This window comes from Coregonus lavaretus (genome assembly GCF_964263955.1).
Source record: "Coregonus lavaretus genome assembly, contig: HAP1_SCAFFOLD_6247, whole genome shotgun sequence".
NCBI classification, from domain to species: domain Eukaryota; kingdom Metazoa; phylum Chordata; class Actinopteri; order Salmoniformes; family Salmonidae; genus Coregonus; species Coregonus lavaretus.
This window is the reverse complement of record NW_028161443.1, coordinates 10,001-30,000: the sequence shown is the minus strand read 5'-3', so window position 1 is coordinate 30,000 and position 20,000 is coordinate 10,001. Positions and strand designations below refer to the sequence as shown.

The 20,000-nt window shown below is 40.5% G+C and overlaps 2 protein-coding genes across 2 annotated transcripts in view; both read right to left on the bottom strand.

Moving 5' to 3' along the window:
• The window catches only part of LOC311120683 (epsin-3-like), a gene marked incomplete at both ends in the record, with an annotated part of 9,103 nt that extends 3,254 nt beyond the window's left edge, over positions 1 to 5,849 (bottom strand). Inside the window, 4 exons of the mRNA XM_084195260.1 lie at positions 1 to 212; positions 2,072 to 2,155; positions 3,935 to 4,093; positions 5,781 to 5,849. The exon at positions 1 to 212 is cut by the window's left edge and continues 167 nt beyond it. Of these exons, the coding sequence (XP_084051386.1) occupies positions 1 to 212; positions 2,072 to 2,155; positions 3,935 to 4,093; positions 5,781 to 5,849 (524 nt within the window). The remainder of the gene's footprint in view (positions 213 to 2,071; positions 2,156 to 3,934; positions 4,094 to 5,780) is intronic.
• Positions 5,850 to 14,395: 8,546 nt separating this feature from the next.
• Positions 14,396 to 20,000, bottom strand: part of LOC311120684 (MYCBP-associated protein-like) — a gene marked incomplete at both ends in the record, with an annotated part of 15,488 nt that continues 9,883 nt past the window's right edge. The window contains 2 exons of the mRNA XM_084195261.1: positions 14,396 to 14,476; positions 15,204 to 15,401. Of these exons, the coding sequence (XP_084051387.1) occupies positions 14,396 to 14,476; positions 15,204 to 15,401 (279 nt within the window). The remainder of the gene's footprint in view (positions 14,477 to 15,203; positions 15,402 to 20,000) is intronic.

The window sequence follows — 20,000 nt, the reverse complement described above, 5'->3', positions numbered from 1 at the left end:
CCTCCCCCCGTCCCTCCTCCTCCTCCCCCTGTCCCTCCTCCTCCTCCCCCCGTTCCCGCCGTCATGCGTTCTTTAGTCGTCAATGCCTGGCTCCTCTCCTGTCTGAGCCGCTCCTCATCCCTGAGTAGAGACACCAGCTGGCGGGCCTTCTCCCTCACGTTGCCCCCCTGGTCACGGCCGTCACGGTCCATGTACTGGAAGTCACGCAGCGTCTACATGGAGACATGATGATGAGGATTTAATATGAAATTGATTCCTTGGCATTATATAATATACATGATCACATATACATTATCACATATACATTATATTATATATATTATAGTATATACATTATATTATATACATTATTACATATACATTATATTATATACATTATTACATTTAAGTGATAATGCACGAGAAGCCGGTGTTTGAAGGATATATTGGCACGGGTGTTAGGCCCGAGACGAAGCTAATATATCCTCCAAACACCGGCTTCGAGGGCATTATCACTTTTATACAACGGGTTACCAACATATTCAAATAATGATTGACATATTATCCTTCCACAGGATAATAGTCCCGACACAAATCTAAGGTTGCTACCCAAGCCGGCTGGTCGTTTGTTCTATCGGTTCGGTTGCCAGAGACGTGACCCAGTCGTTCAGTCCTTTTGTTCTGTACCTATGGACGCGACCCAGTCGTTCGTTCTAAATGTTCCATTATCATACTGGCTGGCAACGTTCTTATCCCTTGCTTGCTAGCTAGCTAACTACGGCTAACTTACAGTCACGTCAAACAGTGCAGCCAGAAAAACAACAAAGTAGCTGCATTTGCGTTTGTTTAAGCTGTTTTCTAGTGACATTTATTTGGATACATCCATAACAATGAGCTAATGAGGCGCGATTTCGTGTAGGAAATGTGCTCACTCGTCAGGACACTGTTGTTCAGAGGAGCTAGCCAACAACACAGCTAACACAATCACTTCAACCTGAAGCTGGAAAGACTGCAAACTAGCTGCACTTCGTTTCGTTTGACCTTTTTTCAATTGACATTTCTTTGTATATATCCATAAAAATGATGCCAGCTGATTCATGAGAAACGCTGCCTGCCTGTCTGTCTCGTCCCGACACGTTCATTACTATGGGACAGCTGGAGATCGAATTTGAATATCGAAACAATGTTGCAAATGTCAGAGACAGACAGCAAGGTTTATACAAATCTCCGCTGTTGAAAACTAAATGTTAGTCTAAAATAAATGTGGGATAATGTCTAGATGCTTTTTACAGTGGATCAAGTTTATAAATTGCCTGGCTGGGCTGATGAGACAGTGGATTGCGAAGTCAGATGGAACAGAGTAAATAGGCATTTCAACATCATAGATTTAGCCGGTGGTAACTTGTGGAATAGACACCGGCTGGAATGATGTTCTAACCAATCAGCGTCCAGGATTATACCCAACCATTGTATAAATACATAATATAATATACATTATTACATCTGCATGATATTATATACATTATTACACATACATTATTATATAGCCTATGCCCCTTACATAGGAGACATGATAAGGGTTTAATGTGAAGTAGACTTTTTTATTTTAAAATAAATAGTGAATCATGCTAGGGTGACAGTATATTTGAGCGTAACTGTACATACTCCTACAGTTTATACATACTCATTACATGAAGTGAAGTGCTCATAAGCTTGGTGTTACTATGACTCATTTTAATAGCATGACAGGTAAGTGCATATTCCAGTGCATGTAGCTGGGCCCACAGTCTTCTGTATTGCATGGCGATTCCTAACCGACACCATTCTACACTCTTTTTCGTTCCAGGTAGAACCCTTTTGGGTTCCATGTAGAACCCTCTGTGGAAAGGGTTGTACATGGAACCCAAAAGGGTTCTACCTGAAACCAAAAAGGGTTATTCAAAGGGTGCTCCTATGGGGACAGTCGAAGAACCCTTTAAGGTTCTTGATAGCACCTTTATTTCTAAGAGTGTATAGCAGGAGTCCACTGCAGCATTTATGTCATTTTGTACCAGAACACCCTCCCCACCATACTCCAGTTTCCCCCACCCACCTGTATGGTGAATGCGTTCTCGCGGCACTGCTGAGCCACTCTCTCTGAGCCGGTCTTGATCAAGTAGTCGAGCAGCGTCAGGGCCTTGTAATATAATAATAATACACTTTTTTTTCTACTGCACATTTCATACAGACACCACAAGTCAAGGTGCTGTACATACTAAACTAAAATTAAAATACATAACTTAAAAATAGATTTGATAAAAGACAATAAAAGCTGCATAGAATGATAAAAATGAGTACAAACTAATTTAGGATATTAAAATAAGACCAAAATAGTCAGACTGATTTAATGGTGAAAATGTAACTATTCCAAATCCACATTCTCATTGAAAGCAAGTCTAAGAAGCGGTAGATCTGTTCTATATGCGCAATTTCTATGCTTCCCGTTCTTAAAATTTTTTTGGTGTGTCTTTTACTTTCGGTTTTGTACACCAGCTTCAAACAGCTGAAAATACAATATTTTTGGTTATGGAAAATATATTTGACAGCGGTTTAGATGGTACAATGATTCTCTACACAATGACTGCTTGTTTTGCCACATAAACTGAAATTAGGCAAACTATTAGAGCTATTTCTGAATATTCAACCTTTAAAGACAGACTCGTTTAATCTGGTCTCATCTGGTATATCTACTCACTCTCTCTCTCCACTACATTTTCTTAAAAATAAAAAACAACGTTGAAAAAGGTGTCTTTAGTAGGGTTGCAACATTTTGGTACCTTTCCCAAAATGTCCCTGGTTTTCTAGAAATCCTGGTTGGAGGATTCTGCATTTACTGTTTATTCCCTTCTGACCCCAGGAATCTTCCAACCAGGATAAACAACAAAAAAACTGTGGAATTTTGGGAAAGTTCATGTAATTTTGCAACCCTAGTGTTTACCTTGTAGACATAATGGTGTGTCTTTAAAGGTGTTTACCTTGTAGACGTAATGGTGTGTCTTTAAAGGTGTTTACCTTGTAGACGTAATGGTGTGTCTTTAAAGGTGTTTACCTTGTAGACGTAATGGTGTGTCTTTAAAGGTGTTTACCTTGTAGACGTAATGGTGTGTCTTTAAAGGTGTTTACCTTGTAGACGTAATGGTGTCTCTTTAAAGGTGTTTACCTTGTAGACGTAATGGTGTGTCTTTAAAGGTGTTTACCTTGTAGACGTAATGGTGTGTCTTTAAAGGTGTTTACCTTGTAGACGTAATGGTGTGTCTTTAAAGGTGTTTACCTTGTAGACGTAATGGTGTGTCTTTAAAGGTGTTTACCTTGTAGACGTAATGGTGTGTCTTTAAAAGTGTTTACCTTGTAGACGTAATGGTGTCTCTTTAAAGGTGTTTACCTTGTAGACGTAATGGTGTGTCTTTAAAGGTGTTTACCTTGTAGACGTAATGGTGTGTCTTTAAAGGTGTTTACCTTGTAGACGTAATGGTGTGTCTTTAAAGGTGTTTACCTTGTAGACGTAATGGTGTGTCTTTAAAGGTGTTTACCTTGTAGACGTAATGGTGTGTCTTTAAAGGTGTTTACCTTGTAGACGTAATGGTGTGTCTTTAAAGGTGTTTACCTTGTAGACGTAATGGTGTCTCTTTAAAGGTGTGTGTTTACCTTGTAGACGTAATGGTGTGTCTTTAAAGGTGTTTACCTTGTAGACGTAATGGTGTGTCTTTAAAGGTGTTTACCTTGTAGACGTAATGGTGTGTCTTTAAAGGTGTTTACCTTGTAGACGTAATGGTGTCTCTTTAAAGGTGTGTGTTTACCTTGTAGACGTAATGGTGTGTCTTTAAAGGTGTTTACCTTGTAGACGTAATGGTGTGTCTTTAAAGGTGTGTGTTTACCTTGTAGACGTAATGGTGTGTCTTTAAAGGTGTGTGTTTACCTTGTAGACGTGTCTCCAGTTCTTCCCGTGGTCGTTGAGGCGTTTCCAGACCATGCCCATGACCTCAGCAAACGCCACCACGTTAAAGGTGAGGTCAGCGATCTCTGACATCAGCGAGGAGGAGGGGCCCCACGGGTCGTTGGAGGTCGCTTCGCGCACCTGGTTGAGGGGGGAGGGGTATTGGAATGAGAGAAAGAGGTATCACACACCAGGTTTAGAAGAGGGGTGGGGGGGGGGTAATATTTCTGTCAACATTTTACCTATAATGAGGGGCTGCCTTCTCCCCAGTGTAGCAGGTGTGTAAGGTAGGGGCTACCAATAATGTATAAAGGCTTTGTAAGTAGTCAATAAAACATGAATGAACATGTATCAAAGCATGGTGTAATATCAGGTAACATTGTGGTGTAATGTAAGGGACCACAGTGTTACCTTACATTACACCACAGTGTTACCTTACATTACACCACAATGTTACATGATATTACACCACAGTGTTACCTTACATTACACCACAATGTTACCTGATATTACACCACAGTGTTACCTTACATTACACCACAATGTTACCTGATATTATACCACAGTGTTACCTTACATTACACCACAGTGTTACCTTACATTACACCACAATGTTACATGATATTACACCACAGTGTTCCCTTACATTACACCACAATGTTACCTGATATTACACCACAGTGTTACCTTACATTACACCACAATGTTACCTGATATTACACCACAGTGTTACCTTACATTACACCACAGTGTTACCTTACATTACACCACAATGTTACCTGATATTACACCACAGTGTTACATTACATTACACCACAGTGTTACCTTACATTACACCACAATGTTACCTGATATTACACCACAGTGTTACCTGATATTACACCACAGTGTTACCTTACATTACACCACAATGTTACCTGATATTACACCACAGTGTTACCTGATATTACACCACAATGTTACCTTACATTACACCACAATGTTACCTGATATTACACCACAGTGTTACCTGATATTACACCACAGTGTTACCTGATATTACACCACAATGTTACCTGATATTAAACCACAGTGTTACCTTACATTACACCACAATTTTCCTGATATTAAACCAGTGTTACCTTACATTACACCACAGTGTTACCTTACATTACAGCACAGTGTTACCTTACATTACACCAGTGTTACCTTACATTACACCACAATGTTACCTGATATTACACCACAGTGTTACCTGATATTACACCACAGTGTTACCTGATATTACACCACAGTGTTACCTTACATTACACCACAGTGTTACCTTACATTACACCACAATGTTACCTTACATTACACCACAGTGTTACCTGATATTACACCACAGTGTTACCTGATATTACACCACAGTGTTACCTTACATTACACCACAATGTTACCTGATATTACACCACAGTGTTACCTTACATTACACCACAGTGTTACCTGATATTACACCACAGTGTTACCTTACATTACACCACAATGTTACCTGATATTACACCACAGTGTTACCTTACATTACACCACAGTGTTACCTGATATTACACCACAGTGTTACCTGATATTACACCACAGTGTTACCTTACATTACACCACAATGTTACCTGATATTACACCACAGTGTTACCTGATATTACACCACAGTGTTACCTTACGTTACACCACAGTGTTACCTGATATTACACCACAGTGTTACCCGATGGTTAAATAACCAGGTGGAAACACACAACAGGCAAACAAACCTTACTACAACACACAGAAGGAAAGTATAAAATATAGTAGAGTTAGTATAGTTAGTTACAGTCACCTTGATCTCTGCCTCAGAGTAGTTGTGAACAATGTTCTTCACCTGGCGACGCAACGCTGAGGTTGTCATGGTGACTGGTGTTGGGGGGTGGAGTTAGGGGTGTAAGGTAAATGTTAAAGGGGGTGGGGTAAGGGGGGGGAGGAGGGAGGAGGTAGTTGAGGTGGTAGAGTCTCCGCACTTTGGAGAGGGGGTCAGAGGCACCACTGTAGGAGGGAGGGAGGGAGAGAGAGAGAGAGAGAGAGAGAGAGAGAGAGAGAGAGAGAGAGAGAGAGAGAGAGAGAGAGAGAGAGAGAGAGAGAGAGAAAATAAAGTGAGAAAGAGAGAGTGATAGACACAGACAGACAATTAAACTCTTTAAAATAACAATTAAAATGTGTTAATACAAGTCAATCATTATCAACTCAACTGCTCCTTAGTTAATTAGCTAATTAGCCAGTAATATGACTACTAAACACTAACTGTTCCTTGGTTAATTAGCTAATTATCCAGTAATATGACTACTAAACACTTTAACTGTTCCTTGGTTAATTAGCTAATTATCCAGTAATATGACTACTAAACACTTTAACTGTTCCTTAGTTAATTAGCTAATTATCCAGTAATATGACTACTAAACACTTTAACTGTTCCTTCGTTAATTAGCTAATTATCCAGTAATATGACTACTAAACACTTTAACTGTTCCTTAGTTAATTAGCTAATTATCCAGTAATATGACTACTAAACACTAACTGTTCCTTGGTTAATTAGCTAATTATCCAGTAATATGACTACTAAACACTTTAACTGTTCCTTAGTTAATTAGCTAATTATCCAGTAATATGACTACTAAACACTTTAACTGTTCCTTGGTTAATTAGCTAATTATCCAGTAATATGACTACTAAACACTTTAACTGTTCCTTGGTTAATTAGCTAATTATCCAGTAATATGACTACTAAACACTTTAACTGTTCCTTGGTTAATTAGCTAATTATCCAGTAATATGACTACTAAACACTTTAACTGTTCCTTGGTTAATTAGCTAATTATCCAGTAATATGACTACTAAACACTTTAACTGTTCCTTGGTTAATTAGCTAATTATCCATTAATATGACTACTAAACACTAACTGTTCCTTGGTTAATTAGATAATTATCCAGTAATATGACTACTAAACACTTTAACTGTTCCTTAGTTAATTAGCTAATTATCCAGTAATATGACTACTAAACACTAACTGTTCCTTGGTTAATTAGCTAATTATCCAGTAATATGACTACTAAACACTTTAACTGTTCCTTAGTTAATTAGCTAATTATCCAGTAATATGACTACTAAACACTTTAACTGTTCCTTGGTTAATTAGCTAATTATCCAGTAATATGACTACTAAACACTTTAACTGTTCCTTGGTTAATTAGCTAATTATCCAGTAATATGACTACTAAACACTTTAACTGTTCCTTGGTTAATTAGCTAATTATCCAGTAATATGACTACTAAACACTTTAACTGTTCCTTGGTTAATTAGCTAATTATCCAGTAATATGACTACTAAACACTTTAACTGTTCCTTGGTTAATTAGCTAATTATCCAGTAATATGACTACTAAACACTTTAACTGTTCCTTAGTTAATTAGCTAATTATCCAGTAATATGACTACTAAACACTAACTGTTCCTTGGTTAATTAGCTAATTATCCAGTAATATGACTACTAAACACTAACTGTTCCTTGGTTAATTAGCTAATTATCCAGTAATATGACTACTAAACACTTTAACTGTTCCTTGGTTAATTAGCTAATTATCCAGTAATATGACTACTAAACACTAACTGTTCCTTGGTTAATTAGCTAATTATCCAGTAATATGACTACTAAACACTTCAATCAACTCAATCCAACTCAATCATCAAGTTTGCAGACGACACAAAAGTAGTAGGCTTGATTACCAACAATGACGAGACAGCCTACAGGGAGGTGGTGAGGGCTCTAGGAGTGTGGTCCCAGGAAAATAACCTCTCACTCAACGTCAACAAAACAAAGGAGATGATCATGGACTACAGGAAACAGCAGAGGGTGCACCCCCCTATCCACATCGACGGGACCGCAGTGGAGAAGGTGGCAAGCTTCAAGTTCCTCGCCGTACACATCACTGACAAACTGAAATGGTCCACCCACACAGACAGTGTGGTGAAGAAGGCGCAACAGTGCCTCTTCAACCTCAGGAGGCTGAAGAAATTTGGCTTGGCACATAAAACCCTCACAAACTTTTACAGATGCACAATTGAGAGAATCCTATCGGGCTGTATCACCACCTGGTATGGCAGCTGCACAGCCCGCAACTGCAGGGCTCTCCAGAGGGTGGTGCGGTCTGCCGAACGCATTACCAGGGGCAAACTACCCGCCCTCCAGGACACCTAAAGCACCCGATGTCACAGGAAGGCCAAAAAGATCATCAAGGACAACAACCACCCGAGCCACTGCCTGTTCACCCCGCTATCATCCAGAAGGCGAGGTCAATACAGGTGCATCAAAGCTGGGACCGAGAGACTGAAAAACAGCTTCTAACTCAAGGCGATCAGACTGTTAAATAGCCTTCACTAGCACATTAGAGGCTGCTGCCTATATACATAGATTAGAAATCACTGGCCAATTTAATAAATGGAACACTAGTCACTTTAATAATGTTTACATATCTTGCACTACTCATCTCATATGTATATACTGTATTCTATTCTATAATATTCTACTGTATCTTAGTCCATGCCACTCTGTCTTTGCTTGTCCATATATTTATGTATATATTCTTAATTCCATTGCTTTACTTAGATTTGTGTGTATTGGGTATATGTTGTAAATTGTTAGATATTACTTGTTAGAGATTACTGCACTGTCGGAGCTAGAAGCACAAGCATTTCGCTACACCCGCAATAACATCTGCTAAACATGTGTATGTGACCAATACAATTTGATTTGATTTGATTCCAACTGTTCCTTGGTTAATTAGCTAATTATCCAGTAATATGACTACTTAACACTAACTGTTCCTTAGTTAATTAGCTAATTATCCAGTAATATGACTACTAAACACTAACTGTTCCTTGGTTAATTAGCTAATTATCCAGTAATATGACTACTAAACACTAACTGTTCCTTGGTTAATTAGCTAATTATCCAGTAATATGACTACTAAACACTTTAACTGTTCCTTGGTTAATTAGCTAATTATCCAGTAATATGACTACTTAACACTTTAACTGTTCCTTGGTTAATTAGCTAATTATCCAGTAATATGACTACTAAACACTAACTGTTCCTTGGTTAATTAGCTAATTATCCAGTAATATGACTACTAAACACTAACTGTTCCTTAGTTAATTAGCTAATTATCCAGTAATATGACTACTAAACACTTTAACTGTTCCTTAGTTAATTAGCTAATTATCCAGTAATATGACTACTTAACACTAACTGTTCCTTAGTTAATTAGCTAATTATCCAGTAATATGACTACTAAACACTAACTGTTCCTTAGTTAATTAGCTAATTATCCAGTAATATGACTACTAAACACTAACTGTTCCTTGGTTAATTAGCTAATTATCCAGTAATATGACTACTTAACACTTTAACTGTTCCTTGGTTAATTAGCTAATTATCCAGTAATATGACTACTAAACACTTTAACTGTTCCTTGGTTAATTAGCTAATTATCCAGTAATATGACTACTAAACACTTTAACTGTTCCTTGGTTAATTAGCTAATTATCCAGTAATATGACTACTTAACACTAACTGTTCCTTAGTTAATTAGCTAATTATCCAGTAATATGACTACTAAACACTTTAACTGTTCCTTACTTAATTAGCTAATTATCCAGTAATATGACTACTTAACACTTTAACTGTTCCTTGGTTAATTAGCTAATTATCCAGTAATATGACTACTAAACACTTTAACTGTTCCTTACTTAATTAGCTAATTATCCAGTAATATGACTACTAAACACTTTAACTGTTCCTTGGTTAATTAGCTAATTATCCAGTAATATGACTACTAAACACTTTAACTGTTCCTTAGTTAATTAGCTAATTATCCAGTAATATGACTACTTAACACTTTAACTGTTCCTTGGTTAATTAGCTAATTATCCAGTAATATGACTACTAAACACTTTAACTGTTCCTTGGTTAATTAGCTAATTATCCAGTAATATGACTACTAAACACTTTAACTGTTCCTTAGTTAATTAGCTAATTATCCAGTAATATGACTACTAAACACTAACTGTTCCTTGGTTAATTAGCTAATTATCCAGTAATATGACTACTAAACACTTTAACTGTTCCTTGGTTAATTAGCTAATTATCCAGTAATATGACTACTTAACACTTTAACTGTTCCTTGGTTAATTAGCTAATTATCCAGTAATATGACTACTAAACACTAACTGTTCCTTGGTTAATTAGCTAATTATCCAGTAATATGACTACTAAACACTAACTGTTCCTTGGTTAATTAGCTAATTATCCAGTAATATGACTACTTAACACTTTAACTGTTCCTTAGTTAATTAGCTAATTATCCAGTAATATGACTACTAAACACTTTAACTGTTCCTTGGTTAATTAGCTAATTATCCAGTAATATGACTACTTAACACTTTAACTGTTCCTTGGTTAATTAGCTAATTATCCAGTAATATGACTACTAAACACTTTAACTGTTCCTTAGTTAATTAGCTAATTATCCAGTAATATGACTACTAAACACTTCTAACTAAATGTTATTTGCTGACAGGAGAGATAGGAGTCTCTTCTTGATCCTTTTTGTTAGATTATTGGCCAGCGTCCGAATTGGAACCTTATTCCCTATATAGTGTACCATATTCCATATAGTGAACTACTTTTAACAAGCGCCCTACAGGTCCTGGTCAAAAGTAGTGCACTTTAATGGGAATGGGGTGCCATTTGGGACGAACCCTGAAGAGACTAGATTGCTTTATTCTCCTGTCGCCCAATACTGAATTTGTTGCCCTGCAGACCTAGGATCAGTTTCCTGCAACAAATTCAGATTGAACCATTAGATACGAACCTAACCACTGATCTAGGACCAGATTACACTCCGATAATCCTAACCTAAACCATTAGATACGAACCTAACCACCGATCTAGGACCAGATTACACGCCGATAATCCTAACCTAAACCATTAGATACTAACCTAACCACTGATCTAGGACCAGATTACACTCCGATAATCCTAACCTAAACCATTAGATACGAACCTAACCACTGATCTAGGACCAGATTACACTCCGATAATCCTAACCTAAACCATTAGATACTAACCTAACCACTGATCTAGGACCAGATTACACTCCGATAATCCTAACCTAAACCATTAGATACTAACCTAACCACTGATCTAGGACCAGATTACACTCCGATAATCCTAACCTAAACCATTAGATACTAACCTAACCACTGATCTAGGACCAGATTACACTCCGATAATCCTAACCTAAACCATTAGATACTAACCTAACCACTGATCTAGGACCAGATTACACTCCGATAATCCTAACCTAAACCATTAGATACGAACCTAACCACTGATCTAGGACCAGATTACACTCCGATAATCCTAACCTAAACCATTAGATACTAACCTAACCACTGATCTAGGACCAGATTACACTCCGATAATCCTAACCTAAACCATTAGATACTAACCTAACCACTGATCTAGGACCAGATTACACTCCGATAATCCTAACCTAAACCATTAGATACTAACCTGACCACAGATCTAGGATCAGTTTACACTTCCCCTAATTCTATCCTGAACCATTAGAGGGGAAAACACATAACTGAACTTAGATCAGAGTGTCGGAGAAACTTCATTCTACTTGTCAACAGGAAGTAGGTCATAAAAAAGTGCCACTATTTATGTGTCTGGCAGAGCTTGGTCTTATCCAGGCCAACACACACACACACACACACACACACACACACACACACACACATACGCACGCACGCACACACACACACACACACACACACACACCCCCACACACACACACACCGTAACCCACTTTCACATCTAAACTAATATATTACCAGAGACATGAGAGACTTCATCTCTTAAGAGCTCAAACTGTTCTTTCTCTCCTCTGTGTCTGGCTCCTGTGTACTTCAGGCTGTGTTCACATCACAATTAACCCATTAAACCAGTGTATCTCAATCCTGGTCCTGGGGACCCAAAGGGGTGATCATTTAGTTTTAGCCTCAGCACTACACACCTGATCCCACTAATCAAAGGTTTGATGATGAGTTGATTAGTGGAATCAGGTGTGTTGCCCAATTATTGGCTCAGTGGGCTAACAGGGTAATTAGTTGATTCTATATTTCAAATGTCCTCCTATAGGATGGCTTGTTCTACAGCCGTCCTCCAATAGGATGTTAGGATGAACAGAACAGTCACAGAATGCTTTGTCCTGCAGTAGTGCTGACTTCAGCAATATCACTGAAGAACTGCAATACACACTGAGAGAGAGAGGAGAGAGAGGGGAGAGGAGAGGAGAGAGAGGGGAGAGGAGAGAGAGAGGAAAGAGAGAAGAGAGAGAGGGAGAGGAGAGAGAGAGGGAGAGAGGAGAGGAGAGAGAGAGGAAAGAGAGAAGAGAGAGAAGAGAGAGAGGAGAGAGAGGACAGACAGACAGACTTGAGGACACAGAGAAAATAAAGAATGGAAACATCAGCAGTTCAATCAGTATCACCTTTCTGACAAATCATCTCCAGCTCTCTCTCTCTCTCTCACACACACACACACACACACAGTCTTGTACAGCTAATCTTGTGGGGACACACAATTCAGTCCCATTCAAAATCCAATTTTCCCTAACCATAAACCTAACCCTAGCTCCTAACCCTTAACATAATTCTAACCCTAACACTAATTCTAACCTTAACCCTAAACCCCCTAGAAATAGCATTTGACCTCGTGGGGAATAACAAAATGTCCACAGTTGGTCAAATTTTTGTTAAACACGTCCACACACACACACACCTCCTTTCCTCCTCCAGCAGCCCACTATAGGTTACTAGGGGCCCCGACCAAAAAAATATATATATATAAACTTAGTCGGGGTCTCAACTTACTGTTGACAGTTAGAAAAGTGCAATTTCGAAATGTAGTTGTTCATCAGCAGTGTTCCTCTTGTTGTCAGTCACTGAATTAGCCCATGTCAGGTAAGGTAGTCTACCCAGCTATCTAACCCTTGTAGTAGGCCTAATCATCACCAAATTACCACAGGGCATGTGCTCAGGAGCCCTGACCTCCAGGGTGCCCCCATTGATTGTATTAGTCACTCTCACACAGATATCATTAAAACGTTCTGCCCTCGAGGTGGGGAGGTGCCCCCTGACCAAATCTCGCTTAGGGCCCCCAAAACGCTAGAGGAGGTACTGACTACTAAACTACCAAAGCATTCATGCAAATATTCTTACGCAACGCAATGTGCTCATTGTCCAATCTGAGCTGTCAAGAAAACATGGCCACACTAACCAACCCCCAAATTGCCTACAATACCTATACAACACACCGCTTTTATTACAAAAAAAACTGCCGAATAATGTAAAACGAACTAATAGCCTATCGAAATCATCCAAGTTTAGCTTTGGCTATGTTTAAATATCGCAGTAAACTATGATTTGTTTTATGTCGCGGTAGCCTAAAAACCCAGATAGCCAATGTGCTTAGTTTACCGCATTCTGTCCGTTCCGCTTACCTCTGCCATGATCACCTCCCTCCTCCTACACCAGGCACCATCCTCCTCTCCGCTCCTTCCCTCTCTCGCTCTCTCCCTCTCTCTGCAGTGTAGGTATTCCCCCAGTAGTATTAAACCACCGGTATCAGCAGCACTGAACCGTAACACAGAGATGCAGCGAGCAAGGGAGCTATCGGTAGGCTACTCCCGAAACATGCCGGTTGATGACTGAGGACAGACGAGCAGAAAGCAGTGCTCCAGCCCCGTGCGTGGAACGGCAGTGGAATTCCGAAGGGACGTGTAGTCTGTTCCCTTTACAACGGTCGGGTGAAGTTGGGATGCACGAGGCGGGCAGCAACCGTGACATCCGCATAGGACAACCAACGGCATGGCACACTCACGCGCCCACTCACACACGCACGCATGCATGGCAGGTACGCATACGCACAGCTCACAGAGAGAGAGAGAGAGAGAGAGAGAGAGAGAGAGAGAGAGAGAGAGAGAGAGAGAGAGAGAGAGAGAGAAGGGGATGGGGGTGGATACTGGGTAGTGGGTAGCATGCAGTCAGCGTTTAACCCACACTCCTCCTCCTCAGAATCAGTATGTGTGAGGGAGCTAGGTAAGACAACCACATCTCTCAGTCATAATAAGGAAACCAAGACAGTAAGTTCACAAAGCAAGTTTATTGATGTCATAGTGAGAAAATAAACCTCTGCACCTGTGATGGATTCTCAGTACAAAGGTGTGTGTTAAGGAGGAAGAGGGGAATCTATTTAAGTTGGACATTGGGATCAGAGAGCTGTGTGTGTGTGTGTGTGTGTGTGTGTGTGTGTGTGTGTGTGTGTGTGTGTGTGTGTGTCAGCTCACAGCCTGTCCCTCTGCAGCCTCATCCAACAGCACACACAGAGAGTCCACTAAGCCTTCCATTAGAATATACACCTGGAAGAGAAAGAGAGAGAGACAGAGAGAGAGAGAGAGAGAGAGAGAGACAGAGAGAGGGAGAGAGAGGGAGAGAGAGAGAGAGACAGAGAGAGAGAGAGAGAGGGAGAGAGAGAGAGAGACAGAGAGAGGGAGAGAGAGGGAGAGAGAGACAATATGAGAGAAAGAGAGAGAGAGAGAGAAAGGGGGGGGGGAGAGAGAGAGACAGAGAAAGAAAGAGAGAGAGAACCACTTTTGTTTATTATCTACTTCACTTGCTTTGGCAAAGTAAACATACAGTACCAGTAAAAAGTTTAAGAACATCTACTCATTCAAGGGTTTTTCTTTATTTTTATTTTTATACCATTTTCTACATTGTAGAATAATAGTGAAGACATCAAAACGATGAAATAACACATATGGAATCATGTAGTAACCCAAAAAGTGTTAAACAAATCAAACATATACAGTATAACAGTGTACTAGCCTGCTGGTGCAGCTGTCTCCTGTATTTGTCCTGTAGTTCAGGCTCTACAGTAGAGTCAGTGTGGTGGTCCTGGTAGTATAGTATAGTATAGTATAGTATAGTATAGTATAGTATAGTATAGTATAGTACAGTATAACAGTGTACTAGCCTGTTGATGCAGCTGTCTCCTGTATTTGTCCTGTAGTTCAGGCTCTACGGTAGAGTCAGTGTGGTGGTCCTGGTAGTATAGTATAGTATAGTATAGTATAACAGTGTACTAGCCTGTTGATGCAGCTGTCTCCTGTATTTGTCCTGTAGTTCAGGCTCTACGGTAGAGTCAGTGAGGTGGTCCTGATAGTCACTCTCAGGGCTGGCTGTGGTGGAGGAGAGCTCTCTGCCTGGTTCTTTACCAGACTTACCTCCAGGACGCTTCCCCCCCACCACCTCCTCACGACCCTTCTTCTTACTGCCTGGACGCTCCTGGAAGAGAGCACAGGAGGCTGCTGAGGGGAGGACGGCTCATAATAATGGCCGAAACTGAGCAAATGGAATGGCATCAAACACCTGGAAACCATGTATTTGATACCATTCCACTTATACCGCTCCAGCCATTACCACGAGCCAATCCCTCCCAATTAAGGTGCCACCAACCTGTGGAAGAGAGGGATGGGGGGAAGAGTAAGAGAGGGATGGGGGAGGAGGGAGAGAGAAGGATAGGTTAAAAAGAGAGATGGTCGGAGGGAGGGAGGGAGAGAGAGAGTGATGGGTTATAGAGAGAGATGGTCGGAGGGACGGAGGGAGGGAGGGAGGGAGGGAGGGAGAGAGAGAGGGAGGGAGGGATGGTTAGAGAGAGAGATGGTCGGAGGGATGGAGGGAGAGAGAGCGGGATGGGTTAAAAAGAGAGATGGTCGGAGAGAGGGAGAGAGGGAGGGAGGGAGGGATGGTTAGAGAGAGAGATGGTCGGAGGGAGGGAGGGAGGGAGAGAGAGAGGGATGGGTTAAAAAGAGAGATGGTCGGAGAGAGGGAGGGAGGGAGGGATGGATGGTTAGAGAGAGAGATGGTCGGAGGGAGGGAGGGAGGGAGGGAGAGAGAGAGGGATGGGTGGAGGGAGGGAGATGGGCGGGTTATAGAGAGATTCACTATTTGCTCACCTCTTGGCCACAGCACAGTAGACTATATGATTCAAGACATTGACCCTTTCTCTCTCAGCTCATTCACCGTCAAGCCACTAACACCTCTGTCTGATCACAGACAAATTACGTTGTTCCTCAAAAGAACAGACATGGAAACAACCACACATTCACAGCCCAGTAAGCTGTACAAATTCATACAGATGGGCCTAAAAAACAGCACAGAAGAATACCAGAAAGCAACCAGTAACCAAAATATCCAAACACTCTTAGATAACTTTCTGGATACCACTTCCACTCACAGTAAAGAAGGCATCAATCTAGCAGTAAAAAACATCAACTATATATTCAGGCAAACGGCAAAAGAAGCACAACTGAAATGGATAAAAAACAAAACAAAAAAGACAACTGGTTTGATGCAGATTGTAAAATTATAAGGAAAAAACCTAGAACACTATCAAACCAAAAGCACAGAGACCCAAATAATGGTGAATTACGCCTTCATTACTGTGAGACTTTAAAACTAATAAACATACACTCAGAACCAAAAAAGCACAGTACAACAGCAAGCATCTGACACTAATTGAGGAGTCCATAAACACAAACAACTTCTGGCAAAATTGGAAATACCTAAAACAGTCGAAACTAGAGGAATTAGCGATACAAAATGGTGACATATGGACAACCCATTTTAAAACACTCCACAACACCGTTCAAATTGATGCAAATGCAGAACAATGCCAAATTCCTGAGAAGTTGAAGGGATTAGAAAAAGCTATAAAGGACAATCAAAATACATCGGACCAGGAGCTCTATAAGAAACTTCAGGACCTCAAATTTAAAAAAGCATGCGGACCTGATGGCATCCTAAACGAGATGCTCAAATTCACTAGTACAACATGTCAATTGGCTATATTAAAACTGTTTAGCCCTGTGTGGACCCACACCAGGGTCCAGACAGGGCTTGGTACTTCGTGGGAGGAAGGAGAGGGGAAGTAGCGCGCCGAGGTCCAGACCAGACCAGGGGCGCAACAGGGAGGCGGAGAATAGGTGGTGGTCACACCCGGAGCCGGATCCGCCTCCGAGGCGGAATGCCCACCCGGCCCCTACCCTGTTATGTTTATGTGGCGCGGTCGGAGTCCGCACCTTTGGGGGGGGGGTACTGTCACGCCCTGACTCAGGGGACGTTTATTTGTTGAGTCAGGGTGTGTATGTTCTATGTTGTGTAGTTCTATGTTGATATTCTAGTATATCTATTTCTATGTTGGCCGGTGTGGTTCCCAATCAGAGGCAGCTGTCGCTCGTTGTCTCTGATTGGGGACCATACTTAGGCAGCCTTTTGGCACGAGTTAGTTGTGGGATCTTGTTCCGTGTGAGGTATGTTGTTTGTCTACCTTGGACTTCACGTTTCGTTTCATTTGTTGTTTTGTCGTGGTGTTTATTCAATATAAATAAACATGTATGCATATCACGCTGCGCCTTGGTCCGTCCTGTCTGTAAACGATCGTGACATTAAGTTTTGGAAACATCTATAATACAGTGACCCCCTCTCATATCATTACCAAGCCCTGCAATGCCAAGAACTGAGCAAAGAAAAGAGTCCCCTCATCCAGCTGGTCCTGGGGCTGAGTTCACAAACCTGTTCTACTAACTCACTGAAGCCTCAGCACCAGAACATCCAATCAGTTAGAATAAACCAAATTACAACACAGTCAAAACAAAACTACACTACTTATTGGGAAACTCAAGCGCAAAGCAAAATGCAGTGCTATCTGGCCCTAAATCGACAGTACACCATGGCAAACTATTTGACCATGGTTACTGATCACAACCTTAGAAAAACCATGACAAAGTACAGGCTCAGTGAGCACACCCTTTCCATTGAGAAGGGTAGACACAGGAAAACCTGGCTCCCTGTAGAAGAAAGGCTGTGTAACCACTGCACCACGGCAGAACCCGAGACAGAGCCGCATTTCCTGACAAAATGCCAAAAATGTAAAACAATTAGAGAGTGTCATTTCCCCAAATTTGAAACTCTTATTCAAGACCACGCTGATGAGAATAGGCTACCCGTCCTGTTGGGGGAGGACGCAGAGAGCTGTGGGTTGGCAGCGCACTACATTGCTGCCTGCCATAAGATGAGGGACAGTGTCTGACAGACCAACCAACCTGCACATGTCCGCTATGCTTATTGTTATTGTTCAATGTATGGTTATTTTGACCCTTGATTATTGTTGTTACTGTTGTCCCGTTGACAATATTGATTATTATTATTTTAATTATGTTCATATTGTAAATCTCCAAATATGAACATTGTTAGGTCATGCCAATAAAGCACATTTATTTGAATTGAATTGAGAGAGAAAGAAAGAAAGAGAGAGAGAGAGCGAGAGAGAAAGAGAGAGAGAGAAAGAACAAGCTAGTGAAATAGACAGAGAGAGACATAAATGGAGAGAGGGAGAGCGAGAGAGACAGAAAGAGAGAGAGAGAGCGAGAGAGAGAGAGAGAGAAAGAGAGAGAGTGAGTGAGAGAGTGAGAGAGAGAGAGAGAGAGAGAGAGAGAGAGAGAGAGAATGAACCCAGATTGGGAAAGAGAGAGAGAGAGAGAGAGAGAGAGAGAGAGAGAGAGAGAGAGAGAGAGAGAAAGAGAGAGATCCCTCAGAGTCTCTCAGAGTGTTCACAGTCAGCCCACTGACACCCCTATCAGACCACAGCAAAATCACAGTCTACTTGAACAGAGCAATACTCAATCATGAGGCATCAAAGCCAAAGGAACTGAATAATATTAAGAAATGCTATAGATGGAAGGAAAGTAGTGTTGAAACCTACCAAAAAACAATTAGGCAACAACAAATTCAATCCATTCTAGACAACTTCCTGGACAAAATGTTCCACTGTAATAGTGAAGGTGTAAACATGGCAGTAGAAAACCTAAACAGTATATTTGACCTCTCAGCTTCCCTATCAAATCTAAAAATCTTTAACAGAAAACCAAAGAAAAGTAACAACAGTGATAAATGGTTTGATGAAGAATGCAAAAACCTAAGAAAGAAATTGAGAAACCTATCCAACCAAAAACATAGAGACCCAGAAAACCTGAGCCTATGCCTTCACTATGGTGAATCACTAAAACAATACAGAAATACACTACGGAAAAAGAAGGAACAGCATGTCAGAAATCAGCTCAATGTAACAGAAGAATCCATAGACTCTAACTACTTCTGGGAAAATTGGAAAACAAACAACAACACGAAGAGCTATCTATCCAAAACGGAGATGTATGGGTAAACCACTTCTACAATCTTTTTGGCCCTATAACAGAGAACAAACAGCAAAAAAATATACATGATCAAATGCAAATCTTAGAATCAACTATTAAAGACTACCAGAACCCACTGGATTCTCCAATTACATTGAATGAACTACAGGACAAAATACAAACCCTCCAACCCAAAAAGTCCTGTGGTGTTGATGGTATCCTCAATGAAATGATAAAATATACAGACCACAAATGTCAATTAGCTATACTTAAACTCTTTAACATCATCCTTAGCTCTGGCATCTTCCCCAATATTTGGAACCAAGGACTGATCACCCCAATCCACAAAAGTGGAGACAAATTTGACCCCAATAACTACCGTGGGATATGCGTCAACAGCAACCTTGGGAAAATCCTCTGCATTATCATTAACAGCAGACTAGTTCATTTCCTCAGTGAAAACAATGTACTGAGCAAATGTCAAATTGGCTTTTTACCAAATTACCGTACAACAGACCACGTATTCACCCTGCACACCCTAATTGACAAACAAACAAACCAAAACAAAGGCAAAGTCTTCTCATGCTTTGTTGATTTCAAAAAAGCTTTTGACTCAATTTGGCATGAGGGTCTGCTATACAAATTGATTGAAAGTGGGGTTGGGGGAAAAACATACGACATTATAAAATCC